Source organism: Aythya ferina (genome assembly GCF_964211825.1).
Source record: "Aythya ferina genome assembly, chromosome: 11".
Classification (NCBI taxonomy): Eukaryota; Metazoa; Chordata; class Aves; order Anseriformes; family Anatidae; genus Aythya; species Aythya ferina.
The window spans coordinates 12,430,784-12,452,801 of NC_140307.1; the positions used below are offsets into that span (position 1 = coordinate 12,430,784).

Below are 22,018 nucleotides of genomic sequence, written 5' to 3' on the forward strand. Positions count from 1 at the left end.
TCGGCCGCCCCCAACCCGCTCGGGAGCCGGCGTCAGTTTTTCCTTTTGCTTTTCTGCCTGATGTAGGGCAGCACCGTCTGGGTGCTTTTGTCGGCCACAGTCTGCGTGCTGCTGTTCCTCGTCGGCCGCCGGGCTGCCGCCGTCCCCCCGCCGCCACCCCCAGGGGGATGCTTCGAGGTCGCCTTGCGGCCGGGCTCCTCGCCGCAATCCTCGCCCGGGGAGCCTTCATCGGCGCCGTCCCCGTCGTCTTCGTCGTCGTCGTCGCAGCACAGCGCGTGGTACAGCACCTTGTCGCTGAAGCGGACCCGCTCCCGCGTGCCGGCCGGCCGCTGCTGGGGACCCCTGTGGTGGGCACCGAACGCCTCCTCGCTGGAGGAGTCCGGGGTCCCCCCCCGGGGCCCGTTGGCGATGGGGACGCCGCCGTTCATCAGCCGGTAGTCGGGCTGGCGGCACGGCGGCGGCTGCTGCTGCGGCCGGGGGGGCTCGGGCCCGTCCCCTTGGTCGGAGGGGGTGGAGGCGTCGAGGAAGGAGCAGAACTCCCAGCTGTCAGAGAGGATGTCGGCGGCGGCGAAGTCGAGGGGTCCCAGCTCGAAGGCGGCGCCCCCTTTCTCGCTGCTGGAGGTGCTGCTGGCCGTCGCCGTCGTCCAGTCGTCCGGCTCCAGCTCGAACTCGAAGTCGGACGTCAGACGGTCGATCTGGCTCACCACCTGCGGACGGACAGACGGACAGGTGAAGCCCACCCAACCGCACGGCGTTTTCGGGGCACGTGGCACCCCTTAGTCCCTCACACCCGGCCGTGTGGAGCTGTCAGTGAGCACCACCTCCTTTGTCCCTCCCCAGATTTCAGCTCCACAGGTGGGGAAACTGAGGCAGGGCTGTCCCCAGGTCGTGTGATGGATGCTCCCAGGCTTGTTCCTGAATCCACCATCCCTTCCAAGGAGTTTATTATGCCAAGGACCAGCTGGACCGTGGTGGCTTGGGGACAGGGGGGTGTCCCCAACATGCTGCAGGGGACAGACCCTACACGGTGCCGCTGTGGTAAAAGGGCTGGCACCCAAGCATGTCCCTTTCCATGTCATTTCCATGGCTATTTATCAGGATTGCTCTGCTCTCCCCTTCCTTTTCCTTCCCCTGCCCTTCCACATGTCCTTTCTTCGTGGAAAGAAACCATGAGCTTCCCAGAACAAGGATGGGAAGGCAAATAAACGAGCAGCTTCCTGGCACCTTGCAGTCCACGCTGAAACCAAAAATCCACACACCACCAAAAACACACCACAAACCACCAAAAATCTGCTCTGTCTCCACCAGCATCACACCCAGCGCACCTCCTCATCCACCAGGAATAATTAATTGCAATGCTAAACCATCCCCCCATCATTTCTGATCTTGAAGGTCTTTTCAAAGCTCGAGGATTCTGTGATTCTGTGATTTTGCTGCCGTTACCCTGTTTTTTTGAGCACTTTTGGAGGAAAGTGAGTCCTCAGGCTTAGACCCCCCCATCCCATCTTCACTGCAGAGGCTTCCCCCTGACCTTCACCCCATGCCCTTGCTCTGTGCATCCTCACCCCTGTGCTAGATGCCAGCATGCAGCAGTTTAAGGAAAACCCTATAAAATACCATAAATGCACCGTAAACCAGCACCCGGGGCCGTTCTGGAGGACAAAATGCAGCCTGGTGTCCCCAGGGATTTGGCTCAGGGTGACCAGGCTGGATCGGGAAGCCCATGGGAATGGTGAGACCCTGCCTGAGGTCCGACCAGGAAGATGCAGCCTGGGGGCATGTTGGATGTGGTGGCAATGAAATGGCCCCGATTGGCCCCACCTGGACCCCCCATCCCGCCCTGCTCATGGCCCAGGAGCCCACACCAGCTCAATGTGGAGCTGTGCAGGTCCTCACCCTATATGCTGTGGGTACATTGCCTTCTGGATGAACCCCTTGTAGGTTACCCCCCACCCTGCTTCCAAGTTAGACCCCGGCCCTATGTCACAGCCTTGTCCCCCAGAGGGTTTTTGGATCCCCTGAGCGGGGCAGAGCCAAGCGGAGCGCATCCGATCCCCACCAGCAGAAAGCAAGGGGTTTCCCCAGGCTTTCAGCCCTTGCCCAAGACCCCAGACCTCTTTTCTTGCCTCCTTGACCATGCTTTGGCTCTGGAGGATGCTGAGAGCAGGCTGGGACCCCTGGCTGGAGCTGCAGCAGCAAGAAACTGCTTGGATGGATGAGAAAAGGGGATCGCTGCTGTCCCCAAAGTGCCACCAGCTTGCTTTTTATTTCCTTTTTCTTTTTCTTATTTGGGTGAGAAAGGGTGAAAAAAAAGCCTCTGTGACCTCTTCCTTCTCAGTGATGACAAAGAAGAAGGAAAAAGGGCAGGAAAAGAGCTGTCCCTGGGAAACACCCGGCTATTATTATTTTTTAATAAGGCAGAAAATGATCTCACCGAAACCCTTGGCTAAAATGAGATCATCACCTCCGTTTTCCTGGAGGCTGCGAGCACGGCACCAGCTCCAGGGCGAGCGCATCCTCCCCAGCCCAGGGGGTCCCAGCTCCTCCTCATCCTCACCCATCCCCAGGACCCTCGGGGGGCTGCTGGCACCTGGGTGCTGGGAGGAGCCGCGTCCCCGCCACCCCCCCGGGTCCTCGGGGGGATTAGTGTCACACCAGCCACGCTCACTCTATTTTTAGTGGCGCCCTTCCCTGCACTTTCTATTTTAAATGGGCGGTGGGGGGGTGTTAACTACCTCCGTGCAGCTCGCTACCTGCTGAGGATTTAAATGTAAAGCAGGATTTGGTCTTTTCTCCCGCCCCTTCTGCTACATCTGGCTGCCAAAGCCTTTTAGCAGGGTGAGCTGGGATGGGAACCATGGGGAGGGAGGGATGGACCAGATCCCATTGCTCTGCATCAGGTTGTTTTTTTTGGGGAGACCCCCGTGATGGGTGGCCCTGGGGGCCGCAGGTGGCTGAGGGGGTCAGGGTGTCCCCAGTGTGAGCCACAGGGGTGCCAAGAGGGGTACCCTCCTCCTCCCTCACCTGTAGGTCTCACTTTGTGGCAAAAAGCAGTCTTTTTCTTATTTTTTTTTCAGCTAAAATGGATGGAGCTCATCTCCACCCCAAATACCAGGCTTCCACCCCCCCAAAAAAAAGAATCCTCAGCAGCCTGCGTGTTCCCAAACACGACACTTGGGCTAAACATCCACAAGCAAATAAATGGGACAGAGCCAGCCTGCAGGACCAGCGTGGGACCAGCCGCCACCAGGCACCCAACTGGGAGCACTGGTGCTCCCCCCCACCTCCGGGGGCTCGTGTGTGGTCCCTGCACCCAAGGACAGCGCCAGGAGCTCTTCAGCTAAAATCCTGCGTGCCCCCGGCCGGGTGTTCCCCTCCCCAGCTGGATACCTGCCGAGGCAGATGTTGCACATCTGGAGCGCCATTGTTTTGCTTCCTTTTAAATAGTTTGGGTAATCAGCTCGGCTGCAAATCACGCCCTGGCTCGGCGGCTGGCGTTTCGTTTCGGCATTTTGGCCGTGCTGCTTCTCATTCAGGAGGGAATTTCTCGGCGAAGGTGCTGGGGAGGCGGCGGACGGGGCGGGAGGATGAGAGGGGACTTCAAAGGCTCGGTGGGAAGGAGCGGCGCGGTGATGGGTAACGCATCTCCAGGAGAGGGTGGACGGGAGCAGGGCCGGGAGATGCTCGGGATCAAAGTGATCCAGCGGCCCCTGCCTCGCAGCCTTTGAAGCGGAGCGGCGGTGGGATCAAAGCGGGGGGCGGTGGGGAGTTTAGGGTTGGCTTTGGGTCTGGCTGCGTGGCTGTGTCCCCCCTCGCCTCCCTTCCCACTTTTCCGGCCCCAAGCATCAACTCCCAGGGCAAGCCGTGGGGTTTGCTCCCTGTTCCCAAAGCTGTGCCACTGCTCCAAAGCATCCCTGAGGACTTTTACACCATTGCTTTGAAAAGCAATCCCTCTGCCAGGAAAAGGAGCAGTCCCAAAGCCTCCAGCAGCCCCCACGACCCCGCAGCCTGACTTGCCTAGGGATGGGACCTTCCTGCATCTCCCCAAACACTTCTCAGCAAGGGGAAGGTAAATATTGAACAGCAAATAAATGATTAATTGGAGCTTGCTTGCAAGCAAGCGAGGAGGAGCTGGGTTAGGGGGGCCTCTCCCCAAGCTGACATGTATGAACGAGCGAGCCCTGTTGTCTGGTCCAGCGGCCGGAGCATCGCTGGGCCATTTGCTGCATCATCAGCTGCTAAATAGTTCAAAATCATCAACGTGTCGCTAGAATAACGAGCCGCCTTCTCGCCGTGAACTTCCCAAAGCATTGCCAGCTAATCACCTATTGATTACAACATTATGAAGGTATTTGTTAGCGGAAGGATTGCGCTGCAGGTCTTCCTCCCGCAGAGGGAATGCCAGGGGACGTCCTGGTGTCACCTGCTGCTGTGCTGGCACCCGCTGCTGCACCCAGAGGGGAGCGTGGGGGTGACGGGGCACTCGCCATGGGATTTTGGGGCTTGGGGATGGAGAATGTGGGAACTGGGGATGCAGGTAGAGAGGATGAAGGATATGGGTACCAGAGATGGAGGATTTGGGTACAAGAGGTGGGATGAAGGATGCGGGTACCAGGGATGAAGGATATGGATACCAGGGATGGGATGGAGGATGCAGGTACTGGGGATGAAGGATTTGGGTATCAGGAATGAAGGATTTGGGTACCAGGGGTGGAGGATGCGGGTACCAGGGATGGGATGGAGGATGAGGGTACCAAGGGTGGAGGATTTGGGTACCAGGGATGGAGGGTGTGGGTACCAGGGACAGGATGGAGGATTTGGGTACCAGGGGTGGAGGATGCGGATCCTGCTCAGCGGAAGCACCTTCGGTCCCGGCCTCCTGCGTGATTTTTACTTCCAGCGTGCGATTTCAGGCAGAGATTTAATAATCATTTTCCCCGCACATAATACAGCCCTGTCGTGGAGTGCTGGGGAATAATTATATACACAAAAGGGAAGAGGGAGGGAGGGAGAGTGGGAGCACAGAGGCTGGTAAAACAGCATCCTGGGTACAACGGACATCTGGAACGACAGCCTTCAGGTGGGGAACGCTTGGGGGAGCGAGGGGTGAGCAGGGCTGGGGACAGATCTGCCCCATTCTTCACAGAGCACGTCCAGCCCTGTGCCCCAACCACCCGGCAAAGCCCCGCGAGGAGGGGATGGATGCACGGGGAGGAGAGGGTGGGGGTCTCCAAAGCCCCATGGCTCTCCATAGACCTGGTGGTTTGTTGTGCACCCCCGGGGACTCATGGTGTGTCCCCTGCCCTCATTGTCCCAATCTCCTCGGGCTCCTCCTGGCCCTGGCTCATCACTTTGTTGGGTTTCTCAAGGCAACGCCTGCCTGGCCCTGGGGGAACGGGGAACACCAGAGCTCTGCTGGGCGAGCCACGGTGTGCTTTAGCTCCAGCTCATATTGAGTTTTACACCGCTTTTTAGGCACTCAAGCCCTTGCTGTAGGGTCGCGTGGTTCTGCTGGAAGACTTGTTGAGAAGGGTCAATGTTTAAGACCTCTTTGTGGAGAGGATTTTGGGGCCACCAACCTGGCCACATTGCCCCGTGCTGCAAAGGGCCCTCCTGTGGGAGGTCACCTGTGCCTCGGGACATGCTGGCTCCCCCCTAGAGTCACCCCTCAGCCACGACATTTCTCCCCAGAGCCTCTTCCCCTCTTCCCTTCCCCTTCCCCTCTTCCACATGCTGGTCCAGCCTGGCTTGGGCAGCTTCCCGAGGATGCTGCTGAGATACTGGGGGTCTTCCAGCCCCAAGAGGAAGATAAGGACCAAAGAGTTAAGCTCTGGAGCGCTCAGGAAGGATGCTTGGATGCTTGTGGTGGTCTCTCCTGGCCCTAAATCCATGAGCTTTGCAAAAGGGGCACTGAAGTGGCCATGAATTGCCATCAGCCTCCTTTCGAAGGCCTCTTTAAGCTCCTGGAGGAGTGTGAAGTGAGCTCAGGCTAAATGGAAAATAGCTCTGCCTCCTGATTATTATTATTATTACTATTTTTAATCCGTCAGGGATTTGTCAAAAGGGGTTTGGGGCTACCCCGCGGGAGCTGCAGGAACCAGGGGCCTTTCTTTGCTCTGCACGCTGCCTGCTGAAGGGACGAGGGCCCCGATGGGGTGGTGTGGTGGGATGTGGTGTCCCCTGGGGGACAGCCTCCCCTAAAACCCCACAAACCAAATAGAGCAGCCCCAGAAAGGACAGCGGGGCTTTCAGGGGATGCTTTGGGCTGGGAGGCGTCACGTCCCCGAGCATGGCCCATGGGGACATGTCTCTCCCCCATCTCCAGAAACATCCCAACCACGCCAAGAGCACAACTGCCCCATCCCAAAAGCAAGCTGCCCTGCCATGCTCGAGGCCACCACGCAACGAGCAGCCACAGAGACATCCCTGGCTCCCAGCCACGTCCCCGCCACCCAGAGCAGAATCAAACCCCCCAAACCGCTGCCGTGCCTCTGGGCGCGCAGCGAGCCTCAGCATCAAGGTCAAGAGCAATTTTACCAAATCCAGCCTAGTTCCCCCCATTTCTTTGGAGGTGAGGCTGGTAGGGGCAGGGTGCTCGTGCTTCAGGCTGGGCCGGGGAGGGGGGGACAGCGGGGGGCTCCCGGTGCCTGCTCCCACCCCGGGTCCTCTCCCCGTCGCTCTCCTACCTCCCGGAGCTCCTTGGCGACCTCCTTGAGCTCCTGCAAGATGCCTTCCAGCTGCCCGATGACCATTTTCATCCGGCTGCGGATCCTCTCCCTCTCGCCGTCGCTTTTGCCGCTGCTACAGTTGCTGCTGCTGCTGCTGCTGCCGGGGGGGTCACTGGGCTGCCTGTCCCGGCAGCTCCGCGAGTCCATCCTTCCCTACCGGCCTCGGCTCCCGGCCCCAAGGGCTCTGTCCATCCTGCTCCCCCCTAACCCGGTGGCCTGGCGTCCTCGCAGCCCCTCTCGGCCGGGGAGCTTTCACCATCTTAACGCCCCGAAGGAGTCCCTGCTCGCCTCCCCGCCCCGCCACCGAGGCTGTTTTTGGGGGGCTCCGGGCCGCAGCGGGGAGCGCCGGGGCTGCCGGAGGCTGCTCCAGGATCGGGGCGCACCATGCGGGGCCGGGCGGGGTGCCGGGGGGGCTCAGCCAGCGGCCCCGGGGAGGCACGGGGGGACCATGGAGGAGGAGGAAGAGTCCCTTGGATGTCCCAGGAAGCGAAAATCCAGCGGCTGGCGCTTTTCCTGCTCGCCGGGGCCGGGGAGGGCGATGCGGGGCTGGGTGCCCCCCCAGGAGCGATGCTGACCCCCGCGCTGGGCCCTCGCTGGCTCCTCGGTAGGGCGGTGGGGGGGGGCTCCGGGCCGGGTCCGCGTGTCCCCGGGGTCCCCTCCTGCAGGGACAGACGGACGGACAGACAGACAGCGGGAGGGAGCCAGCCCTTGCGGAGACAGAAAGCTTGGCGGGGGGCGGGAGGGAAGGGGGGGGGGGGGGCTCTGCACAACACCACCACCACCCCCTCCTCCCTCCCCCCTCGCTTTGAGACCTGCAGGCTGGGGTCCGGATGGACAGACGGACGGACAGACGGACGGACGGACAGCCCGGGAACTTACCGGCACGGCGGTGAGAGGGCGGCCAGGTCCAGATTGCCCTTTCCCCACTCCTGGCTCCGGTCCAAGCTCTTCCTTCTCCTTTTATTATTATTATTATTAATAATATTATTTTTGTCTTCCTTCCTCCCCCTCCTCCTCCTCCTCTTCCTCCTCTTCCTTCTCCCTCAGGGTTTCTGCGTGGGGTCCTGGGGCCACCTTCCCTCGGCTGCTGTCGGAAGGGGTGAGATGTTACCTGCAGGGCTGGGGGGGGGGGAACACGTCCCTTGGGACCCCTCTGCTTTAAGGGGGGGCAGCCAGAGCCCCTTTTCCCCCAGAGGGTCCAAGCCTCATCTGAAGAATGCGGGGGCACCCCCTTTGCCCCCAAATGCCCCCCACCCTTCCCTCGGGAGGTGGAGAAAGGCAGCGAAGGTGGAGGCGGAGTGGCGGGGAGGGGGGGGGGGCACCCCGTCAGCCTGGGGGGTGCGAGCAGGGTGGGGAGCGACGTGATTGCATCCTCCCAAGCCGGTACCCGCATCCTCCAGCCATGGTACCCGCATCCCTGCTACCAGCATCCGTGGCACCCGCATCCTCCAGCCCTGGTACTCGCAGCCCTGGTACCCAAATCCCTGCTCCTCGCATCCTCCATCCCCGGTCCCCTCATCCTCCATCCTCTCATCCTCCATCCCCTCATTCTCCATCCCCTCATCTTTCATCCCCTCATCCTCCATCCCCTCATCCTCCCTCCTCTCATCCTCCCTCCCCGCATCCTCCATCCCCGTTCCCCCCGGGACCGACCGGCGGCGGCGGTGCCGGTTCAGGGCCGGCCGCCCCCTGGGCTCCGGGGGGGCGGAGGGGGGCGGGCGGCTCCCGGCGCCCCGGGCAGAGCCATGGGGCGGGGGGGGAGCGGCGGTGGGCGCCCGGCCCCGGCCCCGGCCGCAGCCTCCCCGCGGCTCCCGGCTCGGCTCGCCCCGGCGGCTGCTGTGTCAGAGAAAGGGGCCGAGCCTCGGCGGGCGGGGGGGGCTTAAAGGAGCCGGGGAAGCCTTTAAAATGAGGGGAGGGGGGAAACTGAGGCACGGCCGGGGGGGTGTTTGCTGCTTGTGCCCAGCCCGGGTGAGTCGGAGGGGGTTTAGGGTGGGAAAAGTGCCCCACTGCACTCCGTGTCTTGGGGACAGTGTTGGTAGAAATGTATAAAAAATAAAAAAAATGCATGTTCTCGGTGGGAAAGTGTCATCCCAGTGATGGGCTTGGTGGGGTGTGTGTGGGGGCTCATCCATCACCAAGCTCTGCGGGCCCGGCTCCAGCCAAACCCGATCTCTGGGTGGTGCTTTGGGTGCTCTCCTGATGCCCAGGGCAGGTTGGGGTCAGGGTCCAACCCCCCTGAGCTGAAGCCGTGGTTGTCCAGCTGTCTGTCCATCCATCCTGCCTCGAAAGCCGCAGTCAGAGCGCCGGTGAGGCCGAAGGCTCCTGCGTGGTGCCACCATCGTGGTTGCCACCGTCACACTGCTGGCAGGTGCCCCTCGCTGACGTCTGGCTTCCCCGCCGTGACTCACCGGCACAGATGTAATTTCTAATTAAACGGTGCTGCTTCTCAGGGCCGCTCCTTTCCGTCTCTTCTGCATTTTGATTGGAGTGTCGGTCGGTTTTCCACCGGTTTGCCAATTCCCCCTCTTCCTCAAGATCAGCCCGGAGAGATGGGGGATGCAGAAATGCGTGCCGGCAGCGCCGAGCCGGGGAAAGCCTCGGGTCCCAGCCGCTGGGGGAAAACCTGTGGAGAATCTGTTAAGAAACACCAAAAGAGAACAAAAATAATCCCCTAAGAAGCCTCCGCTCCCGGCAATGCTTCAAAAGCTGCTTCTTGCTCTGTCTCCATCACACCTCCCCAGCATCTGGGCCGGCAGGACCTGTTCTGCTGCATCCCTGGGACAAATCCCATCGGATGCTCGCACTGACATGGACTTCATCCTTGTGCCAAAAAACATGGCTTGAAAACTCCTTTCTGCACCAAAACATGTTTGGGAAGCTTAGCACAGGCACTGGGGAGAGCACTGAGCCCCTGGGGTGAAGTCCCAATCCTTGCCCTAGGTGATAATGAGGTTGGGAGGGATTCTGGGGGGAGATGCCCATGGATGATCAAACTACCGTTGTTTTTGAGAAGTGCTGGGTTTACAGACTTGCTCACTTCAGGTGCTGGAAACATGCTCGGGCCACGTGTTGAAGCTGGGCCTGTGCAATTTGGGGTCAACTTCTCTTCTAGCAGGTAAAAATTATTTTCATAAAAAAGGAACATCAGCATGAGCGGTACCCCTAAGATGGATCGCTTGGTTGGGAATGGGACGTGGGAGCATTCCCAGATGCTTTGGAAATGGGAAACTGAGCTAAAGGCCCTATTGCAGTGACTTTTGTATCCCAATGGAAAAAGTATATCCCATCACACAGAGCTGGAAATTCAACATATATTGGACTTGTGTAGGAGGTGGAGCAAGGAGCCAACTGGTGGCCCAAATTAACCCCAAACCGAGGGCTAGGCTCAGCCCAGATGCAGCTCACCTGGGAAGGATGCTATAAAAAGCTTCAAGGCACCCTAACACTTCCCTAAAAGGGGTCTGAGCAAGAGGATTTGAGATTTGGGGCTTTATATTTTAGCAAGGGGTGTTTGTCTTTTTGCAAGCTGCGGTGCTGCTGAGTGGTGGAGTAACCCCAGAAAAGGGATCTCTCCTATGGGACCTGAGCTTTGGGGATTTCTGGCCTCATTTGCAAGTGTGCGGGGCTTGTATTGGAAGATGCAGTGGAGTAGGCAGGGAGCAAAAAGGGCAAATTTCAGTGCTCTTAATGTTTTTTTGCTTCGTTAGCAAAATGGCTGTTAATCACCCCAGCAAGAATAGTGGAGCCTGCTAGGGGCTGGAGCTGATGGATGCCCACCAGTGGTGGAAAGATGAGAAAAATACAAAAATTCCCACTTTTGGCTCTGGTAGAGTGATAGAGATGTTTGTTTGGGAGAAACAGGCTCTGGTGCTGTGTGTGGGGCTGAAAACCCTGGGTGCTGCAGAGCTGCACCACTGCCCTGTCCCTCAGTTTCCCTTGGGTTTTCCCTCAGTTTCCCTTGGGTTTCTGGGTTTTGGTGCCCTGGGAGAGCAGGGGAGGTGCTGGGAAGCTGGTGAGCAGCAGGCTGTGGGTCTGGGTGAATAAAAGGCCTTTTTATATGTTATTATTATATGCATTATGTAGTCAGAGCTCGGCCTCCAAGAGCACCTGTGGGGGTCAGGCACTAAGGTAACTGTTCTGCCATCCTTAGCTACATGCGGCTGTATTTTTTGGGGTGGGTGTTTGTTTGCTGCCACACTTTAATTAAGTGGAAATCTTTATTGATGATGATGAATTTAAAAATTTATATTTGGTCAGAGCAGCTGGTTTTGGGACTGGGGGCTTTCTGGGGCTGTGGCAAAACTTGGTCTTAGAGGAACACTAGAAGTGGTCGAGGGCTGTTGGCAAAGTGGATTTTTCCACCAGCTATTCCAAACCTGCCCAAATAAATACTGAAAACAAAACTAAACCTTTTCCCCAAGCATTGGGATCGGGTTTTCCAGCTTCCCTTGCACTTTCCTTTTCCTTCGAGGGATGCAGCATCAGCAGTGATGCTCTCTGAACAAAATGCTGATTTGCACCAAACCGTGTCTTTTTTCCCCTTCCCTTTGCTTGACATCTCCTGCCAGGACAGCCGTGCTGGAGCAGGGCTGTGCTGGGAGGTGTCCTTGGAGCAGTGGGCTCGGTCCTGTCCTCGGAGGGACCTCTGCGAGGAGAATGCCAAGCAGATGGGCTCGACCTCTGCCAAGGGGACCTTGGGCTAATCTCATTGCTGTGGGTTGCTTGCAGGATTAGGCTGGCTCCTTGGGCTTCATTTACATTTTTAAAAGCTTTGTCGTGACCTTAGCCGTGTTTCTGGCTCTTGTCCTTTCTCTGTGGGCACCAGCTCTGCTTCAAGACGCTCCAGTGTGGCTGGGCTGGGGAGAGGGCTATAAATAGGAAGAACAAAATGAGTGGGGTTAGGGATGTGCTGGCTGTGTTTGGAGACCCTGGGTGACTTGGTTTTGTCTTTCTGGGGGGTTTGCAAGAGCAGTTCCAGCATCCCATGGGGCCATGGCTGGGATGGCTTTGAGCTAAGGGTTTCTTGATGCTCGCCGATAGCTTCCCCCCAGGTTGCATTTGTTTCCTTGCTTGTTGAATAGAGAAGCACAAATAAGTGCAAATCCCCAGGGTGTGGGAAGTGTCTCACTTAAGGTTAAAAAAAAAAAAAAAAAACACACACACACCACACTTTTCTTCCCTTCTAACTCCTTGTAGTATGGCAAGAAACGGGAATCACCTCCCATTGAAATTCTGTGCACTTGAGTGGTTTCTCTCCAAAATGAAACTGCTCCCCCGGGGCAGCCTCTGCAACATGCCACTAGCATTTGCTTTCCTGACCTGGCTTTTAAAAGCAATTACGTGATGAAAAGGGCAGTTCTCAGCCTACGCCTTCTCCTTGGTAATGTTGGAAATATTAAGGATAAAATTGGTTCCTGCTCCTTCCCACCCGCCAGTGTCCATCCCCGTGGTGTCTGAGCCACCCCTTGGCTCCTGAGCAGAGCGCAGCGATCCTCTGGTTAGCCAAAACAGAAATTTCTATCAAAGCTGGTTTCAAACTGGATTTTTCCTTTTATTTAACAGGAATGGAAAAGCAAAATTGCAGGGAGTTTCCGAATGCAAATCTCCTTTCAGTGGCGGTGGCTTGTTGAAATGTTGCAGTGAAACAGCGCTGGCATCCTCCAGGCACAAAGAGCTCTTTGAAACTTGGACAAAAGCATGGAAATTTGGGGGTTGCCAAGCATTCTGTGGTTTTTTGGGCTGATTTTTTTTTCCTGGAAAACTTTGCCTGTCTCTGCTCCAGGGTCCTGCTTAGCAGGGCAGGTGAAAAAAATCCTTTAAGCTTGGTAATCACAGAAGATGTATCTGAGGGTTTTATACCTTGGGGCTGTCTGGGGCCAGTGCTGGGATGTAGAAAAAACATTAGGAACCCCGAATGTTTCTGCTGTTCATTTATTTTGGAGGGGTAGATGGATTCAATCTGCTTTGTGCCTGCAGGCTTCCCAGCGCAGCCTTATATGAGACAACAGAGAAGCTTCCCTGCCACATGGCAGGGATGGCTTTAAAAGCCAGGAATAGCTTTAAAAAGCTCAACCCCACCATTTTTCCTCCTCCCCATGCTGCCAACCTATTCCACGGCATCCCTGGCTGGGGCTGGGGGGGATTTGGTGCGGGTTCCTCGCGGAGAGGCTGAGATTTCTGCAGCGTTGGGTTTCCATGACGACCTCCGCGCAGCATCCTTGGGAGCCAGCACCCCGAGATGCACCTACCTGGGAAATCGGGGGTAAAAATAATAATTAAAAAATATATATATAATGAAAAAATAGCGGAGGGTTTGCTGAGTCACTGCTGGCTTGTATTTATAGGCACTGGCAAACCTCGCTTTGGGATGCTAATAATATATTTTGTTAATCACAAGGACTGTGGCGGAGAGCTGCTCGCCTTCCAATTCCCTGCTGTGGCGGGGCTGGGTTTTGTTAAATAAACAGCCCGTGGATGTGGTGGTTTTTTTTGGGGGGGAAATGAAGTCAAGAATTGCCCCCCACATCTTCTGCGGGGTGGTGGGGAGGAGGATGGGGCTGTCCCCAGGCTGCAGGGTCGTGTACCTCGATTGAGGCGTTGGGTTTGCAGGGGCCTCTGAACCACATGGTGAGAGCTCAGTGGGGACCACAAATACATCCAGGGTGGAAAACCTGCCTTAATGAAGCCAAAATTTGCTCTGGACTTTATCCCTTCAAAGCTAACAAAGGGCTCCTCGCGTGGATTGTCCCATCCCTTGGGTCACCCCGCGGTGTTGTCCCTGATGCCAGCTTTGCTGAACCCGCTGGGAGGTGGCCACCGTGGGAGGGGAGTTCAAATTCCAGCATTAATTCTTTGCAGCAGCTTTTAAGGCACTTTTGCACAAAACATCCTCCAGATGAATATTTTAAATGGACTCTAGCAAGATGCTAATGGGTTTTTCACAGTTGATGATATTAAGGCCGTGTTCCTTCAAACCTTATGGAGCTGACTTTGGAGAGCTCGTGTTTTGCTTTTTTTATTTTTTTTTTTCCTTCTTGCTGCTTTCTTGTAATTCCTCCTCTGGCTACTGCCATGAGCTGTTTGCTTTCCTCCTGGCTAAGGTGGGCATCAGAAGGCTCTGATCCCATCTCATGCCTTGCAGCAGTGGTTTTGGGGTCCTTTCCCTGTCCTTTGCAGGGAAGGGGGCCTTTTCCTTTCATCACCTTGGAATTGCTCCTGCTTTGGCCACACCAGCCTGCTTGCTGCAAGATGGGCTGCTTCTCCTGGGCCAGCCAATCTCTTCCTCCAAGCCCTGTTCTCATTGCAGTGGATGGGATGTAAAATGGGGGGTGGCTTTCCAGGTGTAAAATAGGGCCCCTGCAGTTGTGTTTTTGCTGCACTCGCAAGGTTCAAAGGCACCCAGCACAAGCTCCAGCCCAGGTCTCTTTCTCTGGAGCCTGCTGGGACAGCTTGGACAAAATGCATCTGGCTGCCTCTGAGCTATGGGGAAAATAGGTGTAAATGTAACTTTTTTTTTTTTTTTTTTTTTCCCTGAAATATTCTGTAAGGGCTCTATGTGGATAGGATGTAATGAGAAAGTGCTTATAGCCCCATGCTCGGCTCCTCCAGGCGTGCTTAGAGAAGATCCATCCCTCCTCATGAGCTGCCATGCGCTCGAGGAAAACGTGAAATGTTTGTCTAATCCTTCCCAAGTTAGGAAGATTTAAATTTTCTGGAAGCCTTCTTAGCTTTGTAGATGACTGTGAGATGTCCGTGCCGTGCCTGAAACTTCAGAAGGCATCGCTTTAGTTACGTGAGTTCAAACTTTCCCACTCAAATGTGTTTGCTACAAGGCTTGGATTACCCGCCGCTATCTGCCTTGCTCTCCCTCTCTTTGCTAAGAGCCAAGTGCTTAAGTATAGAAGCAACTGCAATATATATTTTTCTTCCCTTAAAACTTGCAGGGAAAAATAGCCTGGTGTGTTTAAACAGCTTTGCAGGCGTGTGGGCAGGCGCGCGGGAGGGTGCTGTGTGTTTGGGTGAGCCGGGGACGCGGCACTGGAGCGTGTCTGAGCTCTCACTCATGGCACAGCCACACGTGTGTGCGTGCTGCCTTTGGCTGGGGCTGAGCTGCACGGGATGCAAGTGCCTCCTGTGCTGGTACAGGGTCTGTGCCCCGGGGTGGTGGTGCAGGTGCACGTGGAGGGTGCTCTTCCCCCAGTACCCACCTCAGTTTTGCACAGCTAAAGGTTGCACCCTGCTCACCAGGGTGCAAGTCCCACCCTTAAAAAGGGGATATCCTGGTCTCCCTCTGTCTAAAATGGTCGAAACTATTTGGTACTGGGGTGCATCCCCAGCTGGGAGGAGGACTGGAGCTGTTCGTGCCCAGCGGTGAGCTCGGGCTGAGGGATTGCACCACGAAAGCCAATCTGATTTTCTTTTTCTCCTCTTATCTCCTGCTCCCTCTCTGCTGTTACAGAAATTCAGGTGTTGTAAGAAATTGTTTGTGCTCCTGATATAATGCTGCTGGGGAGGGATTACCTGAAATCAGCATCAGTCCTGGAACAAGACTGTCCAGAGATGCTAAATCTGTCACTTTCTTAATGCTGGGTGAATTTTCCAGCCTGGGACAGGCTTTTCCAGCAAATGGACAGCTCTCCTGGGCTTCGAGATGACACCTTTCTTCCTCTGTGAAGCTGAGAGTGACTCAACGTTATTCTTAACTGATGTTAGAAGTCGCTTTTAAGCAGTGTAAGACTTAATCCTAGCAGTGTGAGTTTAGGCAGGCGTGGAGCAGCCTATTTTCTGTGCTTTGTTTTTTTTTTCTCTGTATATACCAGTCCCTCTGTGTCTGCCTTGCATCTCCTTTAGCTCTTTCTTTGCCTTTTCTTTGCTTTACAGTGTGGCTTTCATCATTTCCCTGACCCATGAAGCTTTTTCCCTGCGCTGTACCCTGACGCATGCATCTGCTGCAGGGGCAAAAAGGAGAAAACCTCATATTTTTTTGGGGGTGCAGAAGCTCATTTCCAAAATTTTGGGGGGATGCTGAGGTTTGGCATTGTGGGGTGTTCGGCCACTTGGTTTCCTTGTTTGCAAGGGGAGTAAAATCCACTGCAACACAAACTGTGCCCAAATAAATGCTGTTTCAGGGGAAATAATCTTCTTGTAAACTAGCAAAAACAGCCAGTTGCCCCAAAAAAAGTATTTCTCTGTAAGAACAGGATCATCGAGGCTGGAAAAGACTTTCAAGATTATCGAGTCCATACAGCCAGGAGGATTTGAGCCGGCTTTTTTTTATCAGGGCAAGTTAAATTCTTTGGAAAAATGTCACCTTATGTGACTTTGCGACGTCTGGCCAGGCTGCCGGTGCCAGGGACCAAAGCCAGCCCCGTGGGCGCCTGCTGGGAAATGTCACCGGGGTGTGGTGACCTTGGCTGGTGGCAGCATGGGGCAAAGGCTGGGATGCAAGCACAAAAAAAATAAAAAAGAAAAACTTGATGCAAAAATATCTTTTGGTTTCCTTTTGTCCCAAGGTGCAGGGAAAGCAGGTGGGGTGGAGGGGGGGGATGGGGAAAATGTGGGTTTGTCAAAAATCCAGATGTCCCAGGGGAAGGTGCTTCTGGCCAGGGCTGGGGAGGCTTTAGGTGGTGATTTTGGTTTGTTCCCCTCAGTGAAATTAAAAAGGGATTAATGAGAGCCCAAAGGGTGCTGTGCGATGTGTGGTGGTGCTGGTGAGCAGCAGCTGATGGTCCCCAGGGGGCCAGCACCAGGATGGAAGAACCAAGCTGGGCTTTGTGGGTCACCCCAGAGTGAGATCTTGGCACTTGTGGTCACTTTCCACAACCCCATAAGAACGTGGGGCAGCCCATTAAGACCTCAGGGTGTCTCTAAAGAGACTGAAACGAGTTTTTTTTGTTTTTACAGCTGTTGGGTTATCTGAGCACGGGTCAATTTTTGAGGCTTCAGATGGAGATGTCTTATTGCTCCCCTCTGCCCAAGCACGGCAGCCCTTTTTAATGGGAACATGCAGCAAAATGAGCCGGTAAAGCTCTCGGTGCGGCGGGGCTTTTGATCAGGGAAGCATTAATTATGCTCGAGAGCAAAGGAGAGAGACTAATGAAGGGGAGATCAAAGGCAGCAGTGAGCACGCTGAGCTCAAAACCACGGCTCTTCCTGGGGGTGCTCTGCTGGGAGTCACCCCAACACCAACCCCAAGCTTCCTTATCCTCCTCTGGACCACACGTGCTTCCAAGGAGGATCTGTTGGGTGGGCCCCCATCACCAGGACACAACCCTCGGTTGCTGGCCAGGCTCCTCATTAAGATCAGAGAAGGGGGTTATGAATTATTTAGCTGGGAAAGCACATGGGGCTTTGCAGTGCTCTGCTCACACAGGCTCCAAGGATGTGCAGCCCGTGGGCATCGGGAGATGCCCGGGGACAAGGGGACCCCAGGGACAGAGCTAGTTAAATTTAAGGACAATATTGGCACAAGAATAAATGGTAACTAAGCCCCAGAGCAAGCAGAGGCCTGGTGTATCAGCAGAGCCACCAAAATGATCGGGAGATGCTTCCTGGGTCAGCTTCTCGCTGCCAGCAGGCTGAGCCCTGGGCTCTCCGCAGACACCGGGCATCACCACTGCTAGGTGTCTGCTGCCCCCCTGCCCTTTGGGTCTCTCAGGCTTGAAACCACCTTTTCCACCTCTTCTTGTCCCCCCTTTGCCTTCTGCTTTCCCCTCTCTGCCTTCCACCCATCCCAATGCCCCCATCACACAGCGCCAACCAGCTTTGCCCTCAGCTGGAAGTTTTTCTCTCTACGTGGCTTGTCTCAGGCAGGCAGGGCTCAGGAGTTGTCAGTGCCCCACATTGTTTTAATAACAGTGAGGGGTGCTGATCGGCAAATGCTGTTTCGGGACGCGCAGAATCAGCGGCCCTGCTGTCAGGGAAGGGCTGGGTGGTGGCTGACGGGTCTGGAAGCGTGAGCTGGGCACGAGGATCCACTGCGAAAGCAAAGCAGCTCTGAGTTTTTCTTCTCCCGTGAAAACTTTGTCATTCCTCTGTGCCCCAGGCTTGTATCGGAGACAGAAATGAGTTCCCATACTTTGCTGGAAAAACAGGCTTTTTTTTTTTTTTTTCAGGACCTGGTTAACACATGCCTGGGCTCTTTTCACCGGGTAGTCCCAATGGGATGGCATTTATTTGGGTCCTTCTGTGTGCCTCCCCTTAACCCATGGGGCAAAGGGCTGACCTGATCCTGTGCCCCACAGGGCTGAGGAGGATGGGCTTGCCTTCAGGTGGTCTACTGCTGTTGTTGCTGCTGGGGAGCTTCACCCTGCAAAGCCCTGGGTGGGTTGGTCTCCTCCACCCTTTGTTGAAATGTTGGATTGCTTGTGTCCTGCCTTGTCTTAGTCCATCCATGTTTCATTTTCCAGCCTTTTTTTTCCATGAATGGTGTGAAAGTGTCGCCCTGGCAGCTGAGAACCATCACACCCTCACCTGGTGCTCCTGGGCAGAGGAGCTGGATTTGGGGCTAAACCCACCGAGGGCTCTGACGATGCGCTGGAGGTCCACCACGTATTAGGGGGCAGCAGAAGGGATTTGGGGCTTGGATGCTGGGGAGAAGCTGTGACCAGGAGCACCTTTCCCATCCTCTAGACACCTCTCTGACTCCCTGCTGGGATTGCAGAGCAATCCCCAAACTCAGGGGTTGCACAGCAGTAAGCCGTGAGCATGGAGGAGAGGAGCAGGGGTTTTCTTCTTACCACTGATGGTTTCTAACCCTTCCCTTTGCTTCCCCAGGCTTTAACACTGCTTAAGCAGGAGCAGCAGCACTCAGCTGGGAGCTGCCTTTGGCCTGGCACAGCTGCGTGTGGAGCACAGCACATATGCACAAAATAAAGCAAATACTTGGCTTTTAGGGCTGCATTTGCTTTCATAATCTTCCTCATAGCAGCTCCCTTTGCCATGCCCTGGAGCTGGCAGCCAGCTCTGGACCTGCTGGACTCATTTCTACCCAGCTACTGCTTGTCTTGATGCTTCATACGCTGATGTGTCTGCTTCTGTGTTGAATTGGGCTGAAACTGACCCAAAACGAGAAGCAGCCTGATCTCAGTGAATTGCTTGGCTGTGTGATGATGCTTCAGCCTCGTGCTGTGAACCCCAGCTGAGCAGGAGCAGCTTTCCAGCCAAAGTCAGGGCTGTGCTTTTTGGCCAGGGATGGCAAAGCTGTGGTCAGCACCGAAGCTGTGCAAAGGGGAGTGGGTGAGGAGTCTCCTGTGCAAGACTTCTGGCTGGCACAGCTTGTTTTAAACAAGTTTTGTGGGTGCTGAGTGTTACTGACACCATACCAGGGTGCTGAGCTGTCCTGGGTGAGCTCTGCTCACCTTCATCAGCTTTGGGATTTGTGCCATAACTGCCATGAATAATCCTTTGTTCACTTATAAATGACTTATTGGGATGAATCTGCCACCTATGCCCTGCTTTGGACAGCCTGGGTTCAGCTGGGCCCACAGTGATTTTCTCCTTTAAGCTCTGTGATTTTGGGGTTTGTGCTGGTTTTCTGCTTGGGGAGCTTCATCCTCCAGAGCCTTGGATGCATTGGATCTCCTGCACCTCTTGAGTGGACCATAAGGCATGATGTGCTTCATCAGGTGCTAAACCTCAGGTTCAGAGAGACCACAATTACTTTTTTTCATGCTATTACATAGCCAGCACTGGGGAGAAGTGTTTTGGAAATGTAATTTCTGCATTAGCTCTGGGGCCTACTTGTGGGCTTGCTGTGGATGATCCTGTGGCCCTCCAAGTCCTAATTTACAAGTGTCTCTACGTCCAATTTAGATCTTCACCCAGCTAAATGAGATCTGTCCCCCCTGCATTTATTAGCATGATCCAGGGTGCCTCAGCTCACCGTCCAGCCCAGTGGCTGTCAGCACAGCAAGCCTAATCGATCCTTCTCTTTCGCTGCTGCTTTCAATTTTGTGCCTTGACTTTGAGTAGAAATGCTTTCTTTGTGCCTGGGCTTCCAGACCCGTATGTTTGGAGCGAGCAGCCCTGTGATTTTTGCTTCAATAACCAGCCGAGACAAGAGGGGAGAGTCGGGTCAGGACGGAGCCGTCATCGAGCTGCACGGAGCTGCTGAGCACCTCGGGGTTTAATGAGATTTGTGCAAGATGCCGGCAGGAAAATGCTGCTGGAGGTCAGGTAAAACCTCGCTGGAGAGCCCTTAGTATTGCTGGAGGGATGCGAGATGGAGCAGAGGTGTCCTCACGGTGAGCAGCAACTCTTCCCGGGGGGGTTTTATCCTCCGATCCCATCCCCTGCACGTGGTCCTCACGCTCACCTCTCTCACCCGCTATTAATGACATTTCACAAGGTGATGCTCCGCGCGTGCTGATTAAACAGGATATTGAAGATGAAGATAAAATGTCCTGGAAGGAGGCTGCCGCTCTCTGTTTGGGAAAAATAGCTTTATTTTGCCACAAAAATGATCTGGGAATGGCAAACTGTGGGAGAAACCTGCTGTGATGTGCCTGGCCTTTGCCAAAGAGACAAGGGATGAAGGGGTCATATGCCACCCACCCCTGCTCCTTTCATGAGGACCCCCTGCTTGTGCCAGGGCCTGTTGGATCTGTAGAGACTTCAAGTTTGTCCAAAATTGACCAATTTTAACAAAAGCTACAGTTGTGCAAGCATCCTTTGCTCCCCCTTGCTCCATTTCCAGGGACGAGCTTAGGGCAAATGGCTCTTCTCCAGTTTTGGAATCGGCCCCAAATGCTCATAGCTGAGCAAACCATGCATGAAACCATTTCTCTGGGAAGAAAAACAATTATTTTCCCACCCGAAATACATATCTGTGGATAATGTTAATTGCACGGCTCTGGATAATGCTAATTGCACTCGACCTCTGTGGAAGACATATGTAGATAATAATACCTCGGTCTTCAAACATCTTCTCCAGAAACCTCATGAATATGAGTGAAATGCCTCAATTTTGTCCCTTTAAGCCTCCCTGCTTCATCACGAGGCTGACGAGCGCGGCGGGGGCTGGAGGAGCTGGGCGATGTAGGTCATGCCCCAGTTTTTCTCTGCTGAGCAGCTGTGGGACCTTCCTCCTTCCAACCCCATCCATGCCCAGCCCCAGGCTTGGATGGTCTCTTGGAGCTTCCAGAAGGGATATTTTTCCCCATACCTTGTTGGCCTTGATTTCCCCAGGGGACATCCCTTGGGGGACCCAGGCAGGTCCCTTCCTGCCAGCACTGGAGGGGAATGTATGGCTTGTATATGGTATCTGGCTGCCTCCGACCCGTAAATATAGCTCCAGCGAGAGCATGTCTGCATGTGTGTGACAGTCTGTGCAGCCAGGCTCTATTTTTAGGAGCGCTGGCAAAGGACACACACACACGCACACGGTTCTAATCACAGCTTCTCCCAGGCAAATGTTCTTTCTCTGGTTTTCGAGCCATGCTTATCAATTTCCTCTGCATTGTTTCCTTCCCTTCAGCCGTGCCGTCACAACCCGCAGCCAGCAGGAGGGAGAAAAAGGGGTGTGACGGGGAGGAAAGTTGGCAGCAAGGCACCTGGGTGGGATGTGGGGGCTGTTCCCAGGTGGGGGGATGTGCCCCCGGCTCCGTGGATGTGTGTGTTGGGTGGCCGTGGGCTGGGGGCTCACCTGGAGGAGCTGGGCTGGAAGGTGAGCAATGCCTCCAGCATGCCCGATTGTCCTCTGTGAGGTAGTGGAGGAGTTTATTAAAATTTTCAAGATATTTATCTTTTTTTATTCTTTTTCTTGGTGTGGCTGTCCAGGGAGGGACATCAGAAATGAGTGGTCAATGGTGTGTGTCCAAGTTTTCTTGTGCTCTGTTGGAGAACCCCAAAATTTCACTTCTTAAAAACCCACCTTTCCCTGTCCGTGTTGCTCACTGCTCCTCTTGGAGCAAACATTCCTGATTGAACATTTCCAATAGGAAATATTCCTAAATTAATTCACCCCCATGGCTGGCGAAGTCGCAGGCAGTTGCATTGTGATGACCTCCAACAGTAAGTCGTTGGATGGGGACGCCCGTGCCAGCCCAGAAGCATAAATATTTCCGTAAGCCGTGCACCTTTGCCAGGAAAAGTGTATTTTTCCTCCAGCTGATTTGCAGGCAGTGGCGAGACGAGTTTCCCAGGGTCTCTCCCAGCTTCATTAAGCGGTCAGAAGCAATTAATTTAACCCTTCTCTTCTCCCTGTTGTAAGGACAGGGATTATTAATTGCCCATGGAGGTGGCAAAGATGGATGAGGAGAGTTAAGGCTGGCCGTGAGCTTTCAGTGCAA

At 55.0% G+C, this 22,018-nt stretch overlaps 1 protein-coding gene and 1 long non-coding RNA gene across 2 annotated transcripts in view; one reads left to right on the top strand and one right to left on the bottom strand.

Moving 5' to 3' along the window:
* Positions 1-7,765, bottom strand: INSYN1 (inhibitory synaptic factor 1). Its single transcript, XM_084532202.1, has 3 exons — positions 7,608-7,765; positions 6,687-7,387; positions 1-707 (listed from the first exon to the last, which is right to left on the bottom strand). Exons 2-3 carry the CDS (start codon positions 6,873-6,875, stop codon positions 33-35), a joined length of 864 nt encoding a protein of 287 aa, XP_084388328.1. The 5' UTR covers positions 6,876-7,387; positions 7,608-7,765; the 3' UTR covers positions 1-32.
* The window catches only part of LOC311442696, a 20,564-nt gene continuing 6,107 nt past the window's right edge, over positions 7,562-22,018 (top strand). The window contains exons 1-2 of the long non-coding RNA XR_014696801.1: positions 7,562-7,617; positions 7,776-7,827. This is a non-coding gene — a long non-coding RNA (uncharacterized lncRNA). The remainder of the gene's footprint in view (positions 7,618-7,775; positions 7,828-22,018) is intronic.

Bases quoted from the DNA above. Each gene is read 5' to 3' on its own strand.
- INSYN1 (XM_084532202.1), bottom strand. From the start codon at position 6,875: ATGGACTCGCGGAGCTGCCGGGACAGGCAGCCCAGTGACCCCCCCGGC. The intron at 708-6,686 runs GTAGGAGAGCGA...GTCCGTCCGCAG, and splicing joins TCGCCAAGGAGCTCCGGGAG to GTGGTGAGCCAGATCGACCG.